The following is a 27,172-nucleotide window of genomic DNA, read 5'->3' as shown; positions in this document are numbered from 1 at the left end:
AATACATCGATTTAAATTATGTACACAATGAATAATTTCTGTGTAGTTTTCCGTGTCTACATTTACATACGAGTACAATATAGTAAACTGTATAATTTGTGTATGTATTTGATCCTATGAGCTGTATATTAATTTTCTTACGGAATAAAGAATTATTATAGTTAAAAAGAAAAAAGAGAAACGGTAAATATACAGGAATACACAAAGTTTTGTAAATAGTTGCAAAGGACCACACGTAACTTACATGCCACGAGTTTTCATAGAACTTGGCAATTTTTGAAACGCATGTTTATATGCGATAAAGATCTAGTGCATTTGAGCAAATTAAAATCATGTTATATAATTATCTATCTATTTTATTTTCAACAAATTCACAAGTTTTGCATTTTTAAACCGCGTGTGCATATATATTTTAATGTTTTTATTTTAATTCCTTATATATGAACATGTCACGTGTATGATTCGGGCGCCCTATTATTCATTCGCTTGTTTAAATTGTGAAACATGTGACTTTACTAAGACTGTACGCATTTAAAGTTTGAAACAAAAAACTGCAATGGGGGCAAATTGATTCTGCCCAAACGATAGATACATCGAGGTCGTTTCGCTTAAGTGATTTACCTGTAAAAAGTCCGGGTCTCATCCATGTTTAAAACGAATTAATGCATGTTTGAAATAGCTTAACAGGGGCGTGGCCTATTAGTTTGACGCAACTAACCACTAACTTGATTTCAATTGATCGACTGCAGAGAAATCTATTTGACTGGCGTTAAAATAAATTGATATGAATTGAAATGAATTAAATATAATTTTTAATTTTTGTCAATCTTTATCAAATAACGATCAATCTCATTTAAATAGCGTTAACACGTTTTTGTCCGATCAAGTTAAATTCGGGTTACTAGTGCTGATTTCATGACATGTATTTAAAGATAAAAAAACACGATGACATCTTTCTTATAGATTGCTTTTTAAAACGCGTCTTTTTCAACTGATTTTTATAGTTCGTTCTTATGTTGTACTGTTATACCACTGTCCCACGTTAGGGGAGGGATTGGATCCCGCTAACATGTTTAACCCCGTCACATTATTTATGTATGTGCCTGTCCAAAGTCAGAAGCCTGCAATTCAGTGGTTGTCGTTTGTTGATGTGTTACATATTTGTTTTTCGTTCATTTTTTAAACCAATAATAAAGGCCGTTAGTTTTCTAGTTTGAATTGATTTACATTGTCATATCGGGGCCTATTATAGCTGACTATACGGTAAGGCTTTGCTCATTGTCGAATGCCGTTCGGTGACTTATAGTTGTTAATGTCTGTGTCATTTTGGTTTCTTGTTTCTCATTGACAATCATACCACGTCTTTTTTTTTGTATGAAATAGTATGAAACCATACCTGGTAGTTTTTTTCAGGTCATGAAACATTAAACTTTTATATTCTATAATGTTCAGTTGCAATTAATGGCATTATGTAACGTCTTTAAAAGCTTTAATTATACATTTTTTTTTAATAACTTTAAAGATTTTCTGGCGGTGGCGCTTTTTCTGCGCAAGTGATCTAAAAGCGACGTCGGCGTTTTAAAGTGTCTTCCACAACCACACATGACACCTTCCACAGGAAAATTATCGGGTAACCACTTTGAGAACGTAACTGTATTTGTTGAAGCAAACATTCCCTTTTTCCTAGTCCTTTTCTTCTTTTTCATAAAAGTATCCTTTAGTATGTTAATAGCCTCCTTCCATACTGCAATTGAAGTTTTTTGTTCATAGATAGATCAATGGTGTGAACTGTTGTTTTTTTTTAATTTTGGTTATATTGTGCTATTTCTTATTATAAAAAAAATATCTTATTCTCAGGTCTAGTTCACCATAAGTATAATATGTGAGTCCATTGATAAATTGAATACTCTTTATTTCTACATAGCAAAGCACCATCGTCGACGAACCTAACCATGGTATCAACAGTCGTTATTGATTTTTCCTACTCTATGGAGGAGATTAACATGTATGTCATAATATGGCAAATCTATCCAATTTTGCATTTTTAATGTTTGTTGAAAGGAAGCATATGATGGTACGTTAAGGGTGGACATGCAATGTTTGTGTTTATTTCACGAACGCTAAATGAACACATGTGATCGTTTAAACGATTATTGTTATTTCATAGCATTGTTTTTTTGTAGCTTACTCCTGCTCTGTGACTATCGTAGAATAACAGACCCACTTCGTTTCTTAAACCCAGGTTGTAAAAAAAATAATCTGATTTTTTCAAAACACTCACCAGCCGTAAATATAATAAAGCACGTAATTTTCTATATCAAAATGAAAAGACCTTAACATAAATTACGTACTACTCTCGATATTTGCACATTTATTTGAAGATTTAGACCAATTGATATCTACTTTTTTCAAAATCAAAGATGGAGTAGGACACCCTATCTACTATACGAGAATATGACTACTGATAAACCAAGTGAAAAATCATTTCAGCTATAAAAAGATATCAGAGAACAAACTTGCATTGGATAGACATATTTGTGATATTGATAAGTAAAATGTCCCGTATTTAAGTACACTTGTTTTTTTTATAATCATTTGTCATCAGGTAGTAATTTTTTTGTTTATCTATTCAACCTAGGAATCAAACACACATGAAGGCTACAAGAGGGAGATTTAAATGAAACAACGAGTAGATCGACAAGTTCTACTAACTTGATAAGGGGGAAGAAAATAGAGTAGGCTAGTGAGATGTTGTACTGTAAATATAGAGCTACGCTAAAATTGTTGTTATACTAATAATTTATTAAAGGGAATATCCGCCATAATTATACAATTCTTAATTTGTGAAATGCAATTTCTCAAATCGAAAAATGTAATTTCTTAATTTGTAACATGTATTCTTTCCATCTGTTACATCTTTTTCTACATTTCTTGATGTGTTAAATGTAAATTCTTAAAGTGTTAACACAATTTTTTAATTTGTTTACGTATTTTATTCATTCGTAATATGAATTTCTAAATTTATTAATTTTTTTATGAGGAAGATTTCATATCTTTAATTAGTACATATAATAATTTGTTTTTTTTAACACTTGAGTATAAATGTATTGCTCTAAAGCTGTTAAGGGATGGATCATTTGCTATTCGGAGGGGAGAGAAGGGACAAGAGGACTTGTTTCTGAGCTCTTATTTATTTTTGTAAGAGGACAGATTATTCATTTTCTGCATTATTGAAGCAAGATTTTTTATTTTCATTAAAGCAAGGGACTGGTTATTCATTTTCACAACTATATTTATGATATTCAAAAAAATACAAATTTTCAAATAAAACATGTATAGTCAAGTCAATATGATTTTTTTTAATCAAAATTAGTCATCATTCTCTGCAGAAATGAATCATTTATATTCCCAACTGCATATACATGTATTGCATACAAAAATAGTATTAAAGTTTGGTTGTAATTAGCCTCTTTTGAAAGTAATGGCAAACATATTTCGCCGAGAGGAGCGAGAAAAAAATTGAAGGGTTTTGGAGCCACTGATGGCCCAAAAGCTATAAAACAAATGATGCAAAATCATGTTTTCTGTGCGTTCCAAAGACCCTTTCATAATCTGAAAATGCAAATTTTGTTTTAATAATTATTTGACAATATTTTGTTCTCTAAGCAAAATGTATAAATTCAGTGTAAAACTTAAAGTTTCTAGGGACAACATCAAAAGACCAATGTGCATGATAAAGCAAAACAGGAAGGTCTGTTGCTGCTGTTGTTGTTTTTAACTCATGACCAAGTTCCTAACAAAATTACTAGATTACAAAAGGAATACAAAACTAACAGAATACAGAGGGGAAATCCATGAACAAGAGACAAATAAATAAGAAAAATTGATCCCGAAAAAAAATAGGGATTTGCCTCAATGTAGTTACGGCCCTGTTAAAATAACAGTGAGGTAAGGTTTCCTGAGACAATATACCTCAAGTTAAATGAAACCAATTTCTAGATATCTTCATTTGTGAAATGTAGTAACTTTGTTTGAGTCACGGGTGAGATCGCGTCTGTATAATTGTTACCGCTGTCAGGCAATGAGAAGTTCTGTTTCTTAATAAGGTACAAATCAACATGTTACAAATCAAGAAGTTTGACAAGACTAGAAGTTTTACAAGTCTAGAATGAAAAAGTTTAACAATAATCAACCTGAGGACGCTGTGGAGTCATGTCAACTCGTACCTTCACAAACTGGTACCCAATAGTTACACATGCGTATTTCTACCAACTCGCACACAATATTTTTTGATTTGTATCCATTAGTTTGTTAAATTCTTTTCTTGAATATAAAAATACACATAACTTTAAGTGCAACTGCATTTATTGGTAATCTGCTGCAATTGGTTTTCAAATAAGAATCGTCTAAAGTTTACAAGTTCAAGTGTCTTAAACAATCAGCTCTATATACCGGACACTGTATAAGACGAATCTAGAGTAAACAGAACGTACTAGCTCGTCGTCAACACATTTTGACACGACCCTAAAAGGTACATGCTTCACCAACTTAATTCTTGAAGATAGCAGGTGGTGCAAATGTACTTTCTAAACAAAAATCGACCAGTAATAGAACGGTAAATAACAAATAAAAATTGAATATTGATAGATTTGGCTTAATTTCTTATATAATTGTGGGCTGACAAAAAAAATGCTGTCTCCGGTTTTTATTGACATGTTTTTTGGACATCATATATAAATATTTGATGAAACAGTGTTAACTAACATATATATTTTAAACCTACTGGACGATTGTATTTATTTTAATATATTTAATTCTTTTTTTTGACTTTATCGCTTCATAAATTTATGGGTTGTCAATTTCCCTATCGAAGATCTATGGTTTTCTCCTGCCACTCCGTCTTCCTCCACTAAAAAAACTACCCGACACGAAATAGCCAAACAGCGGCGCTTAGAAGTGGCATTAAAACACTAACAACCAATCAATCGATGTTAACGATACAAAAGGCTTTTATACAAAAACTAAATAGAAAAATCGCCGTGAACACGTGTTTAACACAAAGATCAGTGGAAAAAGATTCATAGGATGTTTTCTCTTATCTTTTTGAAGTACAAGCATTAAACATACATGTAGTCCAAACGTTTTAAACAGTTATTTATATATTATAACAAATACGAGCCATGGTTTAAATTTTGAAAAAAAATATATATATATTTTGCCCTGTTTTTCACCCAATCTTAGTTTTTAGAAAGTCAATTAGGAAAACTCAATGGAATGTGGTGTTCAAAGTGCAGTACTGATTCTAGAATCTGGATTTTCATACACTCGTCTATATTTATTTTTTCTTATAACAACCCGATTCTCATCTATTTTCGTATGTTCGTGCCTTGTGTCCACTAATTAGGTGTCCCAGGAACCTCCCACTCCTTCCGCCAAATTGACTCATGATCACTAATTAGAATATAAGTTTTAATCAGAAATATCTCAGTAAATCATTCGCCTATAGAAGAAAGTGATTATACGAAATTGTTTGACCGATAATTTGTTTTGTATACATGTCCCCTAATTATAAACCAGTACAATGGGTAACTTTCTATAATTCTAATTTCAAAATCAATTGCATCAGATTACAAATCGATGCAGTTGCATTTGATTGGTTTTTGTTTTATATTATAGAAAAGAATATAACAACTTTTAAATCAATGGATATAAACTGTAATAAATTGGATGCGAGTTGGTAGAAATAAGAGTTGTTAAATATTGAGCACGAGTTTGCGAAGGTACGAGTTGACATGGCTCCACAGCGACCTCGTGTGTAATATTGTGAAACTATTTCATTCTAGTCTTGTAAACTCCTAGACTAGTCACACTTCTTAATTTGTAACATGTTGCTTTGGAACTTGTATTTTGTTTTCTTTAAAAACGGAACTTCTCTAGGCTGGCAGCGGTAACAATTATACAGAGGCGATCTCATCAAACGTGACTCATACAAAGTTCACAAATTAAAAAGTTTAAAAATTCATGTAACGAATGACGAAAATACCTGAACAAATTAAATTGTGTTTACACATTAAGAATTTACATTTCGCAAATTAAGAAATGTAGAAATTCATGTAATGGATTGAAAAAATACATGTTACAAATTAAGAAATGACATTTTACAAATTAACCTTCCATAATAATTGTTCCCATCTTATCTAATTCATTTGTATTCTTGATCAATCAATATTGAGTATAGGCACACAGTGTAATACTTATAGATAAATGATCAGTTAAGTTTTCAAGCGTTAACATGGTTAACTGGTCAATTCAGTTATTATTTTAGTATTTTCAATAAAAAAAATTAGACATACGGTGTTTATGTTTCAATATCATTTAACTTCTAAAACAATACCTGGTTGTCCTGGACTGTATACCTCATCCGCTACTGCGAGCTAAAAAAAAGAACGATGAACCGAACTTATTTTCTATCAGGAAACTGCAAACACCCAATAATGTTTGTTTGAAGTGCATTAAAAAAAATAACAAACACAGATAAAAAAAAAACAGATTTAAAGACTATCCATTTGAGTAAACTTGGTCACCAGAAATTGATTCCGAACACGGTACATAAAATTGTAAATAGTCGTTCAGAACCGATCACAATGACTTTTTCGTAGTTTGGATAGCTATTTGTACTTATTACAAGCTCATATTGGTCATCTGTTTTAAACAAAAAAGCTAGATTTACCCCAATTTTTTCCTTATTACAAAATATATTTCAATATCTGTCAATGTGGAAATGTTGCTATTTATTAGGTCAATTGTGATTAATATTAAATACATGCATTTATTTCGATTTTTTAAAATACGTAGTTTCAAATTAAAAACAAAACAGATCAAGCGACATATAGAATAACTAGAGGCTCTAAAGAGCCTGTGTCGGTCACCTTGGTCTATGTGAATATTAAACAAAGGACGCAGATGGATTCATCACAAAATTGTGTTTTGATGATGGTGAAGTATTTGTACATCTTACTTTACTGAACATTCTAGCTGCTTACAATTATCTCTATCTATAATGAACTTGGCCTAGTAGTTTCTGTGGAAAATTGTTAAAAATTGACTGCAAAGGAAAATTACTCCTCAGGGGGTCAATTGACCATTTCATTCACGTTGACCTGTTTGTAAATCTTACTTTGCTAAACATAATTGCTGTTTACAGTTTATTATAATATTCAAAATAATATAATAATAATATTCTGATTAATCTGAAAATATCAGGGCAGATAGTTCTTGACCTTTTTGTAATTTATATTTCTTTTCATTGGGGAGAATTGCAAATTTTTTTATATTATTCATTCAGTTTTGGTTTTTTTTGATTTGATATAAAGAAAAACACTCAATTATGCATACTTCACTTAAAAATCAACCATCTTACATCGAAAAAGATAACTTTTCTGCAAAAAAGGGTCCATAATCTGTTTTGCCTAGCTCCGCTCAGCAACTTCTGCATGCACCTCATCATAAGTCATCAGGGGTCTGTTGTTCAACTTGTGATTAAACTAATCATATGATTAATTCTAATCAGTCGTTAAAAGTTAATCGGATGATTAGTAAATGCAATGATTAAATTTCGTTGTTCAACTTATTTTAATCATTGTATTTACTAATCATGCGATTAATTTTTAATCATATGATTAAGTTTGGGTAGTTAGCAAGTGTTTCCCACAATGCATTGTAAATCAGGGCCTCTTTAACTTCCCTGTTTGCATTAAATCATAACATTCTTCTTTTAAACAGTTTTTGGGTACCAATAATTATTGAATAAATCTCTTATAACATGTTCATATTTTTTATGGAATCATATTCGTATTTTAGTTTTGTTTCCAGTTTATAATGAAATGTTCTTAAATGAAACAATAGTTTCAGTGAAAAGTCAAGTAATGCCCTGAGAATCTTCAGCATTGCCAATTTGTTTGGTCCCTGTTTACCATGAAATGGTGATGGGTACATTTTGTAATAATCAAAATTTGCATTTCACTTGAAATATATTTATCATGCAACATTTGGTTGTTCTGTAAACTCAGAAAGATCCAGAAATAATGTCAGTGATCTGAATTGTCTTCGGTCCTCATCCGGTTCAATGGCCGTGATTTTCATAATTTTACCCCCGTTTTCCACATATCCAGATCATAATAATTTCTTTAAAAATCCTGTCAGTTATGTTGTTGATTTAGTACAACCTTCTTCATATGCTAAATGACGAAATAACACCCCCATTGACGGGTTGATGAAGAGTGCTTTCTTTCACGTCCGCATTTCATCAAGTATGGCAAGCCAAGTTAACATGTGTAAGCTTTCTCAAAACTTACCCTGGCTATCTTGCAAGTTTACAGTGGTTAATCTGCGGATGTGGTAATCGGCTAGAATCAGCGTGCTTTGGCTTCTGCTTCTAGGTTTTCGACTGCCGGCAGATCCGAAACGAGGCTCTCTCGTCTTCCGGATCTGCCTCCAATGTGGAGCACCACCAATGACCCTGAGGTACTACACTCCCCCCAACTTTGTACAAAAGGAGTAACCCCCGGGTAAAAACAAAAGATCATGCTAGGGAAATCAGTAGGGAATATACCAAAAACAGGATCAGAAACACAGTAAACCCGCCCCCACCCATGCCCTATGGAGACTGAACTACAGTTGGTCACCCCCCCCCCCCCCCCCCATTCCCCTCACCCTCGGGATCCCCATGACACACACCCCAGGATTACGCATATATACATCCTCCCCTTTTGGCCAACGAGCCCTCAAATTCATTACTAAGAGCCAACTGGCTATAACTATGGTTAATTTAGGAGCCAACGGGCTGTAAATTCATTTACTGGAAGCCAACTGGCTATAACTAATTTATCTAACAATTGTAACTGGCCAACGGGCCTTTCTGTTGCTATTTACATGTTGGGAGTTGCCCACCTACGGGTTAACTCCGTACAGACGGCTACCATTGAGGTGGGCCACCCGTACAATTTCCCTCGGTGATTCTGCCCTCACTGTCCCCACCACCTTTGCCACCTCATAAAGGTAATGAGGGTGGCCATGCCGTGCATTTGGTGGGGGGAAGTAAGGGGCATCACTCTCCAAGAGAATCCTGTATGGGGGCACCGACCTCAAGGCCTCCTTCTGCTCAGAGTTAAAGGACCTGACACCCATACCAAACCCAAAATAAGCGTTGCGGTATGAGTCTTGCCACTCCCGCACCTGAGCAATCCCCCCCTGGAAACAGTGGAGATGAATTAACTGCAGCGGATTAACTACCACACTCTTCAGAACCTCTAAGACCTCGCGATGGGCTCGGGCGTGAACCCTATCCAGTCTGCCACCCCGAATGTGCAAGACCACAGGTTGGTCAAAGCGGCAGGACTGGAGTGCCCATCGCAAGGTCGATATCTGCCGGGCGTGTAGTTTCTCCTCCACAGTGTAATCCACTCCCACCTCTCCAAGGGCGGACACACTTGGGTGCGACACCAGTTGGTGGAACCGGTGCTGAACGGCGTCCTCAAACTGTCCAGCACTCTTTGGGTGGATTCCCACTGCTCCAACCCACCCTGGCTCCAGCCTCAAAGGCACACTGGGCCAAGTCTTCGGGTCGCAGAAAACTGCAACCCCTCCAGCCAGCTTGACTGGATCCACAGGGACAGGGTCCAACCGCACCCTTAGGAAATCACCCAGAGATGTCCGAGGAGGCAGCCCCATCTTGGTCAGGGACCTATCCAGATGCATATGGCTGTCAAATGCCTCCGGAAGATCCCTGCACAATTGAGACTCCACTCCCCTACTCCCTGAGGGATTCCCCGGGTACTTTGATCCCTGTGCCCCCACAGATGAGGATGAGCCTCTTGACCCTAGACATGGAAGTGACCTGCTGGGACCAGGACGTGGAAGAGACATGAGGGAGGGTACAGGCCGGGTGGGGAGGGACATGAGGGAGGGAATGGACCTGGGAGAGGGCCCCGTGGAACTGAACGCCCCAACCTGCCCCATGGGCCTGGGAGTCCCCTGTGTGCAAACCGGAGCCCCCAGCCTGCTAAAAACTCCTGCCTTGGCTGGTGGACTCCCCTGCTCACTAGAGGAGCTCGCCTGGGACGGCTCACTGGAGCTTAGGTTAACCTTCCCCAGAAAGGCCTGACGCTGATGTTCCTGTAGTAAAGCCATCAACTCCACCTGCGCCCTCCAATGCATAAGGACTGCAGGTGAGTTTATTGGCGACAGTGTAAAGGTTCGCGGAACCTCCCACCGCGCCAATTGGCACACTGCTGCCATGGCTCCCCACTCAGCGGTCAAGTCCTCTGGAGTCAGCCCCACAGTCTCCAGCTGGCTTATCACCCAATGGATGGGGTCCCCAACAGCATCCCCCCCCAGGGCCCTGAAGAGTGTGCTCAGCGATGTGAGACGCACCCGGGCTAACCCTGGTTCGGAGACTACCAGGTCACGGAACACCTCGGCCACGTGCTCTGCGAGAATGTGCCCTTCCAGGCCTGGTCCCCGGGTTTCACAGCCAGAAACTGGACAAGACAGTCCAGTACCAACTGCTTCACCCTGAACTCCATAGTGAGGTGTTGCCACCTCACCGGAAGCTGGGGAGCCAGACTGGCCCCGACACAACTCCTGACCCTGAGCCACCCCCTGAGGTGAGGTTGTCAGGAGAGGTGAGGTTGCTGCCGTGGCCTTCTTCTTGGCAGCTCTGCTCTTCTTGTTGCTCCTCGACTTCCTCTTCTTCTTGGTCTTCTTTACCTCCCCCTTCCCCTCAACCCCTTCAGACCCCCCTTCGGACCCCCCACATACCTCTAAGGCAGCCCCTGGGCTCCCCTGGACCTCAGGGTCCAGCTGCCTCAGCTCCTCCTCCGACACACACACTACCAGTTCCTCCGTCACCTCTGTGACGGAGGCCTGCTCTGGAGAAGGTGGCTGGCTTCCATCCCCTGTTTTGTCAATACTGTTTGTGTTGTTATTCATCTGAAATAGATTTACCTTAGAGTGCAGGGAGATCCTGGACACGTGCACCTCTGTGGAGACCGAACATCCAGGACACTGATAGGCGTCCATTCTGTCCGCCTCCTCAGGAGTGATGTCCACGCATCGTCCATGGAACCATTCCCTGCACTCGTCACATCTAATCATGAGACCCCCATCATCTGGTCCCCGGCATGAGCAATAAATGTTTTTTCCCCTTTTTCCCTTGGGTTCCAACTCCTCTATTTCCTTCCAATTTCTACTTAAAACTTGGGCTTGTAGTTTTTTACACCAATTTGGGACCTCCCTATCTTTACACAACTTAATCCGGTCATGATGGGCCACCACCATTGCTGTTTTCATTTTGACCCTGTAAAGATATGGAGTGAGACTTTCCACCACCACCCCAGGGCCCTTCCAAGATGGTGTCAGTTTCCGACATTTTCCCTTGATGGTGGCCGTGTCCAATTGGTACACTAGATCCCCCACCTTAAACCTTTTGACTACCACCTTGAGATCGTAATCCCTTTTGAGGCGTTCTTGTGCCGTTTTTAGATTGGCCCTGGCCAGCTCGTGTGCCCCTTGGATGGCCTCCTCTAAGTCTGAAACATATTTTTCTCTATCCTGAATTTCCTCCCCCTGTGGCCCCCTGAACATCAACTCAGCAGGTTGATTGACTTCTCTGCCCAACATGAGATGATTAGGAGTAAACCCGGTGCTTCTACTGACTGAAGCACGGAACGCACCAGCTAATTGCGGAAGGAATAGATCCCAGGACTTTTGATTTTTTCCCACAAAGCACCGCACTGAAGCCATCAGCGTTCGATTGCAACGCTCTACTTGACCATTGGAGGAGGGGCGGTATGGGGTGGTTCTACTTTTGTGTATTTGAAGCAGGTCACACATGGCTTTAAACAGATGGGATTCAAAGTTCCTCCCCTGATCAGTGAATACCTGAAAGGGGCTCCCGAAACGGGAGAAGAACTCATTCACTGCTGTACGGGCTGTTAGTTCTGCGCCCTGGGCGGGGAGAGGGACACATTCCACCCATTTGGTAAACTGATCGATCATCATGAGGATATGTTCATTTTCTCGTTCTGTTTTTGGGAGGGGCCCCACAAAATCTAGATGAACCCTTTCCATTGGTGCCCCGGCATGATGTTTCACCATAGGGTGACGGTTTGGGCGAGTAGGCTTTTTGTTTTGGCTACACAAAGCACAACTTGCTACATACTGTTCAATCTCTTTCTTCATCCCTCTCCAATAATACCTTGGCTTGATCCTTTGGCAGGTTCGGTCCCCCCCCCTTGGTGGCCCGCTGCAGGAATATCGTGACACAACTCCATGAGTTCCTTCCTTGATACTTGGGGAATGACCACCCTATCTGCCTCTCCTTTCACCCCCTTCCTGTACAATACACCATCCCCACTAAGGACAAATAATTCCCGATTTAACCAGTAGTACTTGGGGGCGGGACCGCTGAGGAAGATTTCCTCCTCAGAGGGTTCCCCTTTTGTTTTCCTCCATTGAACCACCCATTTTAAGTCTGGGTCCTTACTTTGGTTTTCTTTTAACTCTTCCTGACTGTAGCCCAAGTTAACCCCTAGGTCCCCTCCTACTTCCTGCACCCAGATGTCACCTTCCCCCTCTGACCATATGGCTAATTCGTCCCCCCTCTTTGACACAGACACCCGGGATATTTGCACCACTGGTTCTCGTGCGTCTTTGGGTTGTGTACTACCATAGGGTCTCTTTGCCAAGGGTATGGTGTCATCAACATTTTCTGTGAACAGTCCCCAATTTTGTTGAGCTCGGGCACAGTAGGTACATCCCCCACAGGGCAAATTTGCTAGAACCCTGTCTACTTGAAACTCGGGACACGGTCCATATTGAGGCAATCGAGACAAAGCGTCTGCATTAGGATGTTTAGCCCCTGGCCGGTGTTTGATTTCCATATCAAACTGACTGATTTCTTCCAGCCACCGGGCTAATTGTCCCTGGGGTTCCTTGAAATTCGTTAACCAAGTGAGGGTACTATGATCTGTTCGAACCGTAAACCTCCGCCCAAGCAAGTAATGTCTGAATAGCCTGGTGAACCTGACAATGGCTAACAGCTCCTTTCGGGTAGTACAATATTTCTGCTGTTCTGGGGTAAGGGTAAAGCTAGCATAGGATGTGGCCCGTTCCTGTCCCCCCTGGACCTGCAATAATTCTGCCCCAATAGCCTTGTCGGAAGCATCCGTGTCTAAGATAAAGGGATCAGTGGCATTGGGTAATGACAGAACAGGGGCTGACACCATGGCCTCCCTGAGTCTATCGAAAGACTGTTGTTGCTCGTTTCCCCAGAAATAGGGGCGTTTTCCGGTTAAGGCTTGAAGGGGTAAGGCTATATTAGTATAGTCTTTTATAAAGGCCCTGTGATAGTTTGCAAATCCCAAAAACCGTTCTACTTCCTTTGAGTTCCGGGGTTTTGGCCAGTTTTTTACTTCTTTTACATATCCCGGCCCAATTTCCATCCCTTCGGGACCTACCACACTCCCTAAAAATTCTACCTTTTTCCTAAATAAATCACACTTCCTGGGTTTTAGTTTGAGCCCGTACGTCCTAAACCTTTCAAATACCACCCTCAGGTTTGCCAAGTGGTCCCCAAAATCCCTTCCCAAGACTAATATGTCATCCAAAAAAGCCAACACTACCCGCCATGTTAACCCCCGGAGTACAAGGCTTATGACCCGGGCGTATGTGGCTGGGGCATTGCATAGCCCGAAAGCCATGCGTGCAAACTCAAACAGCCCATATTTGGTGATAAAAGCCGTTTTTGGCCGGTCCTCCTCTTTTATTTTGACTTGCCAATACGCCGAATTGGCATCCAACTTGGAGTACCACACATTTCCTGCTAGGGTGTCTAGGCACTCTTCTACTAAGGGGAGTGCAAAGATTTGGCGGGAACAGGCCCCATTGACCCTCCTATAGTCCACGCACAACCTAACGCTACCATCCCTTTTCCGTATGAGGACTGGGGCAGAAGCCCACTCCGATACGGATGGCTGAATTACCCCAGATTGTAACATTTTTTCCAAATGAGCCTCCTCTTCTTGGGCAAAACCTAAGGGGGTGCGCCGCATTCGCTGTTTAATGGGGGGGGGGTGATTCCCGGTGTCAATGCCATGTTCCAAGGCCGAGAAATGGCCCAGGTCTAAGTCACTGCTGGCAAAGACATCCTGAAATTCCTGTAACAGGGAACACAAGGTCTCCTCCTCCCCCTTAGACAAATCCTCACAGGACCTAGTGAACATCTCTTGTAAGTGTTGGGGCAACAATTTTTCCTTAACATCTCCAGCAACCCCCATCTTGCACACTTTAGGGCCCGGGGGTTCCCCCATGTCGACTTCCTGAGCTTGGGCTAGTATCTCCCCTTTTGAGATCACCAGGGGACTATCGGTGAGGTTTATCAGACACAACACCGGATCTTGACCTACATCATGTAAGGTTCTGGGTATGAGCAAACAGCCCTCAGCCTTTGCCTCAATGATGTATTCTCGACCCATGGGTTTGGCCAACACTCCCATGACTCTTTGAACTGAATTGGCTGGGACTGTGTGATTCTTTCCCGCCCGTACCTCAGTTGTTTGGGGCAATGAACTGGCCTGACCCCATGACATTTGGATGACCTCCCCGTGAATGGACAATTGATTCCTATGCAAGTCAAGCGATATGCCCTGCTTCCTTAAGAAGTCTATTCCCAAAAGCATCTGATCTCCAATTGGTGCTACATATATATCCCATGTGAATTCTTGGTTCCCCAACTTAATATAAAAAGGCCCAGCAACAAACCCATTCATTTGTAGGCCCTTTCCTGCAGTGTTCATCACCACTTCCTTAAGAATAGGAGGTGGCTCCTTTAAACTTTTGTACGTTTCCTCGGATATTAGGGTAACCTGAGCTGCTGTGTCTACAACAGCGGCGACCCTGTGACCCTGGACTACCACAGGCACCCGATACATAGTACCCCCCGTTAACTGACTTATGGTTATCATTTCTTTTTCCCCCTCTGTCACCAAGTCCCCCTCCCCATCACTGTTTGAGCTATCACACAGTGTTTGTTCCCCTTCCTCCCCCGACTCTTCGTCTTGTGACCCCGATTCAGACATGTCCGGGACTATGAGATTGATGGGTTCCCTCTTAGACCCCTCTATTAGTTTTGCTGTTTGAGCTATGTCTTTCTCCTTGGTGGACGTGGGGTCTGGTGGGACAGGAGGTAGTGATTTAATGACCCCTAGTTCCTCGGGATGGGACGGTTCCTCTAGGCATTCCTGCACAAGTGGGGAGATTATTTCCTCCGGTATCATTTCTATTTGACTGATAGTACCCTCCTTAGTTAAGTAAGGTGGGTTATGGCTTATCACGAGGTCCTTTATACTCCGTGGTTTAGGGGCCAGACTCAGACCTCTTGAGTCGATCCGTTGGAGTTTAACGGACCCTTGTTGTCCTGGAAGGTTACCTTTTTCCCCCCAGGTCGAGGAGAATTAGACCTTTGAAACTTTGGGCATTCCCTTTTAAAATGGCCTGCCTCCCCGCAATGGAAACAACCACCGGCACGAGGAGAGGGGCTTCTGGATGGGGGCCTAGCATTATTGCGGACAGCAAAAGATAGCTTCTGTATTTCAGACATGATATTGCCCAGAGTCCCACTTACCTCCCCCTTGAAGGCATGAATTGGTCCTTCAAATCCTGGACATCTTTAGGAGAATGTTCTTTGGGGATAATTGTGGAAGGAGCATTATTGGAGACTGGTCCTGATGTGGAACAGACAGTATAGTGATCCCCACCCCTGCCTCTGATCTCGGGAGTTACACTTTTTACTTCTTTTCGGGCACTACGGCCATATATGGCTTGGTGGTTATGTTGGTGCCAACGAATTTTATCCACTGCCTCCTCAATACTCTTTGGTTTGGCATTGGAGGCCAACATTCCCCCCTCCTTATCTGAGGCCCCCTGACACAATCTCATGATGGCTTGCTGGTACATGTGATCTTCAGGAAGGTGACGGAAGGCTTTTGTGGCGAGTGATTGGACCCTGTCGGCCCAGTCCTCTAAGGTTTCATCCCCACCCTGCCTGGCAATGTTAAATTGGACTTGGGCTGTTTCTGGCAACTCATTGAACCCAAATCGTTTGGCCAACTTACTCACCAAGTCTTCATAAGACAAGTCATGCCTTCTTTCCACGAGCAAGGCATAAAACTCACTGGGTTTCCCATCAAGGGACCAGCACAATTGATCCTTGCACTCCCCTGAAGACCACCCACTAACCTGGCATAATCGGGAAAATTTGGCATAGAAAGCCTGCCAATTAGTTTTCCCATCATACTTTAAGCTCTTTTGTAGTATGGGAGGTCTAACCCCCATAGACCCCCTCTGTCTTTGGTTATCTTACCCTCCCATGTTCCCCTGGTGGTCATATGCATCCCGACGAGAGCTTCTCTGGTCCCCATATCCCCGTCTGGGTTCCCCTGACCCTGTTGGGTACCCCATGCTACTGGCGTGCCTTGATGCCGGAGCCTCGCTCTCCGGCTGGGCATCTCTGAGCCTTGGACCCTCATTATCAATATACTGGTTTTGAAAACCCCCTCTTCCCCTTCCTGTATCTCCGGCATTGTTATATCTAGACCGAGGTGTTTCCCCTTCATACTTGTAATCTCTTGGACCCCCATAAGCACCCATGTGCCTGTCCCATCGGTCCTGGTGGGTCCCCATGTCTTCCCTGAAACCCCGGTTAAGTTCCCCACCATCTTGGAAATTGATGTGTTGGGATGGGGATGTGGACACGGACTCCCTGGCTCTGGGTGTTTCTACTGATTGACTGGAATACTCCGTTTGCCCCCTACCCCTGGCCTGTATGAGGCTATCAATCCTTTGCACCTTCTCCTGATGCCCTATCTCCTCTTTGCAAAATTTATTAGACCCCCTGTTGGGTGGCAGGGAGGTACTAAAATCCATAGATTCTAGAGCTGCCTCAGTTATTCTCATATAAGGAACCTCCCGTAGGTCCTCAAACTCCAGAATTCCTTTATCCTCCCTCAATTCCCAAATTTTTGCGGCAATTTTAGCCCCTACCCCTGGAATTGATAACAATTCCTCAAAAGTGGCAGAGTTTATGTGGACTCTAGCCATGGTTACACTTGAATGGGAACACAATAAATAAACAATAAACAATTTAGGTTTAGTTTAGGGATTTGGCAGGGGTATCCACTGGAAAGGGGTATTTATAATATTTGACTGTTTTGTATGGTTTTAATATAACAACTTTTTGTAACTGGGGATCAAGCTTATAAGTTGACCCCAGAGGAGTGTATATACAATGGCAGGTGTATGTATGTGCAATGTGTTTTTGTTGCTTTAATTTGACACTTACAATTTCTTCTTTCTGTTTACAACCGGAAGATTTGCAAATTATGGTTGCAAATGGAAGTTGAGCTGCGTAGGTCAATTGAGTGCAATACGCGGCGGAACTGGATTGGGGTTTACAAAATTCCCTACAAGGGTTTTGCAGAACGAGTAAGGGGTTCACACTTGTTCCTACAAGGGCTCCGCAAACGGCCAAGTATGAAAAAATCCCTCAAAAATAACAAACGGTGACTGAAACTTAGCCACACAAGGTTCCCTTCCCGGTGCTTTAACTTTTCCCTCCCGATAAAACTAACCTAGCAAAGCTATGGTTAGCGAAAACTGAAAATAGGTGACCTGTCAGGGATCCCTAAAAACAAAATGGAGGTGCTGTTTTGGCCCCTTGAAATTTGCAATTTCGATGTAGAATTCAACTCCCCGAGTGAATTTGTTCGAAAACGAATGCTCGCAGCGCCAATGTAAGCTTTCTCAAAACTTACCCTGGCTATCTTGCAAGTTTACAGTGGTTAATCTGCGGATGTGGTAATCGGCTAGAATCAGCGTGCTTTGGCTTCTGCTTCTAGGTTTTCGACTGCCGGCAGATCCGAAACGAGGCTCTCTCGTCTTCCGGATCTGCCTCCAATGTGGAGCACCACCAATGACCCTGAGGTACTACACATGTAAGATACTTTTTACGGATGGTGTAGATCGCACTTTATTTAACAGAACTGAGATCGATTGTAATTCCTACGGCACAAGGAGTTACAGAGGGAAAATTATAAAATATGCAATTGTGTAAGTGTAATGGCATAATGCACAGTCCGTCAAACTTTTTCGTGACATTATTTGACAATACGCTGTCACAAAAAAATCCCGATAGAAATAATAATAAAGATCAATGAAAGCAATCCGACAGAAGGATATATTTTGGGTATATCCGATAATCATGTGGGATAGGGTGCATACTAGTAAATATAAAGACAAGAAGATATACATATATGTAGTATGAATGTCAGCGAGACAACTCCCTTTCGGAGACAAAATGGTGCAGAAGTTAACGAATTATAGGTCACCGTACGTCATCCAACAACGAGAAAAACTCATAACGTTGAATAAGCTATAAATTTTAAAGGCCTAGATATGACAAATCGCGGTAAAACAATTACAGGCACATGCAAATAGCCGATTGTATACAAGTAGCAGATGCTTATTTGGTCCCTTTTGTGTGGTCTCTTTTACAATTGGATGATATTGTACAACTAACCAACAAAGATGGCTGCCTACTATAAATAAAATAACTATGGATTATGTTTATGTTTCTTTTTTTTTGGCAAAAATTACTGTGACAGCTTCTTGTTTGAAATACATTCTTTTAATTGATGTTTGATACATGTATGCATGAAGTGTTTGCAAGTAGACGTTCAGTTAATTCTTATCTACCCTAAAATAACAATATATTCGTTAAAACCTGTCAGAAGTTATAAACACCTCTCCAATATATTTATTAAACGCGTTTCAGCAGAAAAATACGCAAATAATTAATATCAAACACATGAGATCACACAATAATATTTCATAGTTTGCTTGTCTTAGACTGATCATCAAGTTGATAAAATTGAGAATGGAAATGGGGAATATGTCAAAGAATCATCAACCGGACCAAAGAACATAAAACAGCCGAAGGCCACCAACACCGTTTCTTCAACGCAGCGAGAAAATCCAGCACCCAGAGGCGGGGTTCAGCTGACCCCTAAATAAAATTGTGTACTAGTCCAGTGAAAATGGACGTCACACTTAACTCCAAAACATATTATAAATGATCTAAAGATTAATCTAGACAAAGTGTTGCTCCCCCCCCCCCCCCCACACACACACACACTCCATTCTGAGGTAACTGTATTATAACAAAGTAAATATGAGACTTTATTTGAGATATTGTTGTGCCCCCGCAGATGTAAATTTAATTCTAAATCAAAACACCTTAAAAATTGTATAAGAAAAAACATAAATCGTAATTTCCTGTCGATATGCACGTCTACATAGTATGTCCTTATAAATTAAAAGGTTTAATGAAATTCTGTTGTTGGTGACAAACTGTTGCAGTAGTACATTGAGGCAAATAAGTTCAAAGGGGCGTAACTCCTAGAAAATAACCTGAATCATAGTTTCACATCTATGCATAGTATGTTCTTATTGTCTACTATTCCACATGCACATCTTCAGTATATTTGTTTAAATAGTCATAAAACTGAAGACTTCCTATCATTCAAACTGTGGGAGGAGTTATCCATCCGGAAATGATATGCATTTTTTATTTAAGCATATACTCCAATAATGACAAGTTCAACTATCTCCCAAAAGAGCAAATATTAATAAAAATCAAAGCCCTGACCACATGCACACCTAGGATATATGTACAAATAGACAGTTAAGTTAAAACTTCCTAGATTTCAAACTGTATGAGGAGTTATGTGGAATAAGTATATACCATAATGGGGACGGAAAGACGGACGGATGGAAAAATTAACGGACAGGGGAGCCCCAACCCCATATAAAACATTCAATATTAACAAAGGCCAGAGGCTCCTGACTTGAGACAGGCGCATAAATGCGTGGGTTAAATAAGTTTTGAGAAATCTCAACCCTCCACCTTTACCTCTAACCAATGTAGAATAAAGAACAACATAAATTACGCATAGTAAAACTCAGCTAACAGAAGTCTTAGTCCGAAGTCAGATAAGGTAACAAAAAAAACTAAACAAAATGACTGTCACAATGATATGCCAGGGGCACCCTCTCCGTGTTCAAAATATACATGAAGTATAAGTCACTGTACCTTGTCTGCCCTAGGAATTTTAACCACGAGTTTTTTTATCCGCTACATGTCAAGAAATCTTTGCTCAAATAGCCGATGAACCCCTATTGCACCCATTAGAAGATAAACATTTGATTCCATTAAATGAAATTAATTTATGACCTAAATGTACGTGTCGCTAAGAACACGATCATAATATAACAAATGGTGAATATATAAAATTCTCCATGTAATTTTCTCTTTTGGATTTTTGCATGCCCTTTATTGTTAATATTGACGCAATTTATACTTTATCATGTCTTACTCGTACTATTAAACCGGAGAAGCATATACATGATATAGTTGAGTGTTAAATAAATCAAACATAATATTATGTTTTGTAATGATCCATTTGAATGACCAGCACTAGAAACTGAAATTCTCCTCTTTCCGAACGGGGGTGAGTTGCTTCTTTTGAAATATCTCTGACACTCGAAAAATCAAATGAGATACTCCAGATTCTTGATAAGGCAGCAACCATTTGATTTTCTAGGGAGGGCTATGGGTTTTTTTTGAAAAAAAAAGTTTGTTTTCCAGGTTTTGGTGAAAAAATAATTTGTTTTGGACCCTCAGCTGTCACTATATGTAATGCTAAAATTGAAAGAAAAAAAATGTTTTCGGTTTGTCGCTAAAAAAGTAGATTGTTCTTCGCCAAAAGCGAAAAAAAAAGTTTGCACAGAAAATCAAATGGTTGCTGCCTAACAGGTGCGTGCATTTTTATATTACACGTCAGTTGAGAAATATGAGACATATCATTGACTCATTCTTTTTTTTACTAAATCAATAACATAAAACACTTGCAGTAGAACATTTTCATAATAAATAATTGGAGTGGAGGTTCAGGAGGAGGTACCCCTTTTTATTTTACAATCACAGCCTTTGAAAGGAGACATATATAGTTGGAACAACCCTTTTAACTTAGGCACTATTGGACCCCTCCCCCATTTCCCCCAAATGGCTGGATCCGTCCATGATTTGGGTCCTCGTCAAACATAAGTTTTAATAATAAATTGGAAATAAATAATGTTTAAAAACTCTCGTGTAAAGATAAAACCCGTAAGGTCCGAGCTATCTGAAGGACGAATTGACCCGTTAGAATTTACCTGCGTAAACTGGTAGGTCAAGGGCGCTACCAGAGAATGTGCTATTATTTGAACTTTGAAAAATGGGGAAATTAGCAAAGACTTGCTTCCAAAATCACCTATGGCCTGTACATTAATGCTATGGTAACATTTATTATTTATAAAGCTATTTTGCGTAATACTTTATTGAATGATTCCGCACAATAATGTGGCCGTCGTTGCATATCAATACCGTCACTGAGCGGTAAAATACAAACGGAAATCTGCCGAAATGTGCAGTTTTATTCTGTTATCAAATGACCAATTAATGATTGCTTCCGATCCTTCGCCCCATCTTGTCACATCTCTTTCCAATTTATGTGTCAACTCAACTGCTAGCAAATTTATTGTGTTTCTTTCAACTATTAAAGCTCTTTCATTGCTGAAATCACTTTCCAGGAGCTTAATATATCTTAAACATCTCATATTTCGAGGATAAGCTTCTTTTTGCATTGGTACTGCAGCCATCTTGGATGCTTTAATCATATGATTAAAATTTGATACACCTCAAAGAGGTGGATTAAGTTTAACGACAGATTTAGCCTTTTTAACGCAGCGTTAAAATTAACGACAAGTTGAACAACACACTTATCATATGATTAAATTTAATCGAATGATTAACAAATTTTAACGACGCGTAAGCACTAACGACAAGTTGAACAACAGAACCCTGGTTTCAAAAGGGATACATTTAATATTGGCTAACGAAGGGCTGAATTATTAAACAAATGTAGCTTAAAATAATAGTTTTTTGCTATATCACAACACATAAGGCAGATACAACCACACACGCTTACTGAAGATCACACAGGTGATATCAGAACAGATGTAGAAGTTTTAGTTTGTGCCAGTTACATGACAATGTTGATTAGCGTATTTACAATTAATTGGGGTAATATATTTTGCCGATTTTTTCTAGCCCTCGAATCATTTGAATTGGATTTTATGTGAATCATTTTGAAATTGTGTGTATTTCTGAAATGGTAACAATTATGTACATTCTGTTACATATATGTGTTAATAATGCTACTAGATGGATTTCCAAAGTATTTTAAAACTCAAGAGGACTAAGGTTAGGGTAGTCCTTAAAAGCTCTAGTTCTTATTATATCTGCGGAAATCACGGCTTATTACTTTAAATTAAAAAAAGATATCAAGGGGTAGTAGTTAAATTAGATAAACAAAATCAAAATTTGAATTTTCAAATTAGCTGATTTTAGGGATTTTATTTTTCAGTCATAGAAGAAAATTTCAAAAAAAGTTGCAATGAACCAAATAACATTTTTGTTAATTTACAAAAAAAAAAAGAGGACGTATATTGGTAAGGAATCTAATCATATATGTCGCAGGTTATAAATCGCAATGACGAAACTAAGTCTTGGGGAATGAATGTATATCAATCAAAGCTGTTCAAAAGACGATGATGAAGTCTGAAAGTTCAATGAAAATTATTTCAAAAATTTATAGATATAAATTGTTTGGAAGACTAAAACAATTGAAACTTCAAATTGTTTACCATCATATAAATCAATATGAAAAGATACAATTGAACCCTGAATTGGTGATAGCAGAGGGATACTAATTTTACAAATCAATGGACACTTAAGTCACTGGTGGTAAGCGGATGGTCGTAACTAAAAGTTACGACCATCCGGAGATGGGAGACAACTCTAGGGATAAGTTTTTCTTTTCCGAATTTCGTGCACTAAAAGGTTCATTTGAACCAAACCGCTTGTCTTGTACATACTATTCGGCAGTCCGGTGATATTAAAACCAAATTTGATGCATTAAAACATTCCAATTTTCGTAAAATAGTCATTCAAAAATTCAAGCATGATGGTCGTCACTAAAAAAACTAAAATATTGAGGATGGTCGTAACGTAAATTTGTGATGGTCGTAACTCTGTTTTGAATAAGACCGAATAAGGCAAATCAAGAGTTTTAAAAGTGTCTTTTATTATATGCATATTATATTCCATTCTCAATTTTATCAGTATTTTATATGATGTATTTCTGAAGATTTGTTTTCATTAAACATGTAAAATAAAGCAATTTCAATGCGTGTAACACCTTTTAATTCATTTTTTTTTAACGTTTTCAAATATTAGTTTTGGGGGAATTTTGATTTAAGTTCGATTTAAAATTCCAAAGTTTTCAAATGTCTTGAACCGAACCAGTCAAGAGTTCTAAATGTGTCTTTTGTTATATGAATATATCATATATCATAATATCATAAGTACGTCTGAGTCAGTGACAACCCTACAACAGATGTATCCATCGGATCGCCATCAATGATGGTGATTCATGGCTGTGTACATAATGTATATACAACTCGTCTAAACATCAACCCAACAATGTTAGATCTGTAAATTTGCTTTCGCAAATTTTTGGTTCTTCCCTCGCCGGGATTCGAACCCATGCTACTGTGATATCGTGACACCAAATCGCCTGCACTGCAGTACATCTTCATGCCTTATATATCATGTACTGTAGTACGCCGCTAGATTAAAACTGACGTGGAAAGGTAATACATGCCCACCGAAAGCTCTTTATTTTGAGAGCCCAAGTGGTCGTGTGGTCTAGCGGGATGGCTGCAGTGCAGGCGATTTGGTGTCACGATATCACAGTAGCATGGGTTCGAATCCCGGCGAGGGAAGAACCTAAAATTTGCGAAAGCAAATTAACAGATCTAACATTATTGGGTTGTTGTTTAGACGAGTCATATATCATATTATATACTGTAAACCAACTTATTTTCGCGAGCGATTTATTTTCGCGACTTTCGCGAGTAGAAAAAAAACGCGAATATAAATCGTCGCGAATATGTAAACCTTGGATCTTTTCTTATTAAACTGTATCAAGTAAATCAGAAAATCGCGAAATTAAATAGCCGCGAAGTGGTCAAGAAAGGGTAAAACGCGAAATAAAGTATCCGCGAAAATAAGTTGTTTTACAGTATTTGTGAAGTTGTTTTCACCAAATAATAAAAACTAAATGGAGAGAGGGATACCTGTAAAGAAGAAAATTGGAACGAATCGAACCAATACAAAATGAAATGAACAGTCATATATTCTGAAAATATAATGTATAAAATTAACAGAGGCAAATAGTTGAATTAATGTAAGCGGTTAACAATGTAAATTTCTCAAAAGTGGAGAATTCATTTTAAAAAAAAGAAACACAGCTCTGGTTTTGATAATTCTTAGTTAGAAATAAAAAGCACGAAATGTATCAAATAATTGTTTTAATTACAAAATAAATTAGTTTAAGAAAAGGCATTTTTATCAAATTGGACATCACATGAAAGAACAGTATCCTGATTTCTTTCTCTGGAATTCGCATCGATTGAATACATAAACTTTTTGAGGGTGTAACTTCTAGTTGATTTTTTTTTAAATCTTCAATTTCAGAATGATACATTAAGTCAAAAGAGCATTAATAAGGAGTCAAAATAAGCTTAAAATATTGATAGGTTATGAAGGTCGTTATCGAGACTAGATCATACCCGCGAATTCGCAGGTCCGTACCTGAGTTATTTAGAACATACGCTTTATTTTTAGCCTGGATTATGGAACGCCAAAACTGTCTTGCTATGACCATTTTCATTATATGATGTGCATTTACCTTTATATGATGTGCATTTACCTTTATATGCTGTGTTTTTACCTTTATATGATGTGCACTTGTCATTATATTATGTGCACTTGTCATTATATGATGTGCAAACACCTTTATATGATGTGCAAATATCCTTATATGATGTGCCAATATCCTTATTTGATGTGCAAACATCATTATAGTATGTGCAAACATACTTATATGATGTGCATACATACTCATATGATGTGCAAATATACTTATATGATGTGCAAATATACTTATATGATGTGCAAACATTCTTATATGATGTGCAAACATTCTTATATGATGTGCAAACATTATTACATGATGTGCAAATGTACTTATATTATGTGCAAAGATCCTTATATGATGTGCAAATATACTTATATGATGTGCAAAGATCCTTATATGGTGTGTACATATCCTTATATGATGTGCAGTTTCCCTTATATTACGTGCAAACATCTTTATATGATGTGGTTGTGTCATTATATTATGTGCTTGTAATCTTATATTATGTGGTTAGGTTTACTTCATTATATGATGTCGAAACGTCATTATATGATGTGCTTTCATCGTCGTTATGGTCAATGAACATGATTACGATTAGAATGATTACTGTCTACGTCATAACTGATTCCGATCTGCTTCTGTAAATTATTAACCCGGCTCAAATATGTGTCTATCGCTAGCGAAAGTGCAATTGATAGGGAAAATGAGACAAAGCAATTTAACAAAATCAACGTTTCAAACATTTCGGTTGAAGATTAAAATCAGTTGATACAGGATCTAGTTGAAGAAATCTCCGGCTGTGGAGAAAATGATAACAAATAAGAGCCTTTTATAACTTGCTATTCGGTTTAAGCATAGGCTCCGTGTTGAAGGTCGTACTATGACCTATAATTGTTTCCTCTTACAAATTATGACTTGGATGGAGAGTTGTCTCAGTGGCTCTCATACCACAGCTGCTTATTTCTATTTATTGCAAAAGACACCATTGAAATCACAGTCTGTTTCAAAAATATTTCATAACAATAGCTATACAATTATCTACTGATGCATACTATGGCGAGATGGTTTGTTTTATAAAATGTTATTGAATAATATTAATCTGTAAATGGTAAGATGTATAATGTAGTATTGAATATGTACAATGATATTACATCTAGTATATCATATAATCTGTGCTACTAAAGGAGTAGACCGATTTCATTGAGTCGCAACTCCTCTACAACCATACCAAGTCGGAAATATGTGTGATAGGACTTTTAATTTGTCTTTGAACCAATCTTTTTTCCATAGAAAACGCCAATTATGTGAGAAAATACCCAATTTCGAAGACTGCAAGCTTAGTCGACGTAGTGCCCACAAAATGCGAAATGGCTATGTGGGAAATTATAAAAAATGAAAAAGTGGTATCTTTGCTAATGAGACAACTCTCCACAACAGACCAAATTACACAGAAACTAATGACTATAGGTCACCATACGGTATTCAACAATGAGCACATATTGGCATATACAGATTGTTTATTTTCAACTTATTTTAATAAAGATTTTTTTAATTGCTAATAAAATTCTGAAACATTAGTACTAGTATGTCAACAGATTTGGAGTAGCGTTAACGATTTCTGAGATATAAGGGGTTGATTCCTGATGAAGTGTTTTAGATTTAATTTTTCGTCCAATTAGATTTTACCTTTGTGGTACTTATTTTGATCCTTTTCGGTAATGGCAACGGATTTTACGTAGACGATACAGTTATTGAGTTAAAAGGGGGGAAAAACACTGAAAATCACACTTTGCCACACTTTTTCCAATTTAGGGTATTTAATATTTTTATTTTCCAACCGAGATGAATGGGGTGACGCCCGTCTTTCGCATTTTGTTCCTCTTTTTCGTCTCTTTAACAAAAAATAGAATAAAAAGCATTAACTTTGTCATTACTGTGTCCACCTTATTACTGTATCATCATTCTTTGTTTCAACACTTGCCCACTCGCTGGTGTCTCCTTGTATCATCGGTACAGCGGATATAGGTACTAACCAAGGGGTCGTGATCGATTTTTCTTCTGACACGGTACGAAAATCTTTGTTTTGTTTACATTATATCAATGTGTACTTCAATCTAAACATATTTGTTGTTTTAAGAAATGTTTTGGTCGTAGGTTGGTGATTAGTCTCACTATTTGCCCAAAACAAGAATCCT

At 38.9% G+C, this 27,172-nt stretch overlaps 1 protein-coding gene across 3 annotated transcripts in view; it reads right to left on the bottom strand.

Annotated features, from left to right (window-relative positions):
• Window positions 1–1,472: 1,472 nt before the first annotated feature.
• The window catches only part of LOC139528498 (uncharacterized), a 403,824-nt gene continuing 378,124 nt past the window's right edge, over window positions 1,473–27,172 (bottom strand). For all 3 annotated transcript variants that reach the window (XM_071324531.1, XM_071324516.1, XM_071324524.1), the window contains exons 5-7: window positions 8,355–10,989; window positions 6,395–6,434; window positions 1,473–1,744 (exon numbers count right to left, since the gene is read on the bottom strand). In XM_071324531.1, coding sequence (XP_071180632.1) covers window positions 8,950–10,989 — 2,040 coding nt within the window. In that variant the 3' untranslated portion in view covers window positions 1,473–1,744; window positions 6,395–6,434; window positions 8,355–8,949. The remainder of the gene's footprint in view (window positions 1,745–6,394; window positions 6,435–8,354; window positions 10,990–27,172) is intronic.

Source organism: Mytilus edulis, chromosome 1, assembly GCF_963676685.1.
Source record: "Mytilus edulis chromosome 1, xbMytEdul2.2, whole genome shotgun sequence".
In the NCBI taxonomy this organism is placed as follows: Eukaryota; Metazoa; Mollusca; class Bivalvia; order Mytilida; family Mytilidae; genus Mytilus; species Mytilus edulis.
This window is presented reverse-complemented; position numbering and strand designations above follow the sequence as displayed.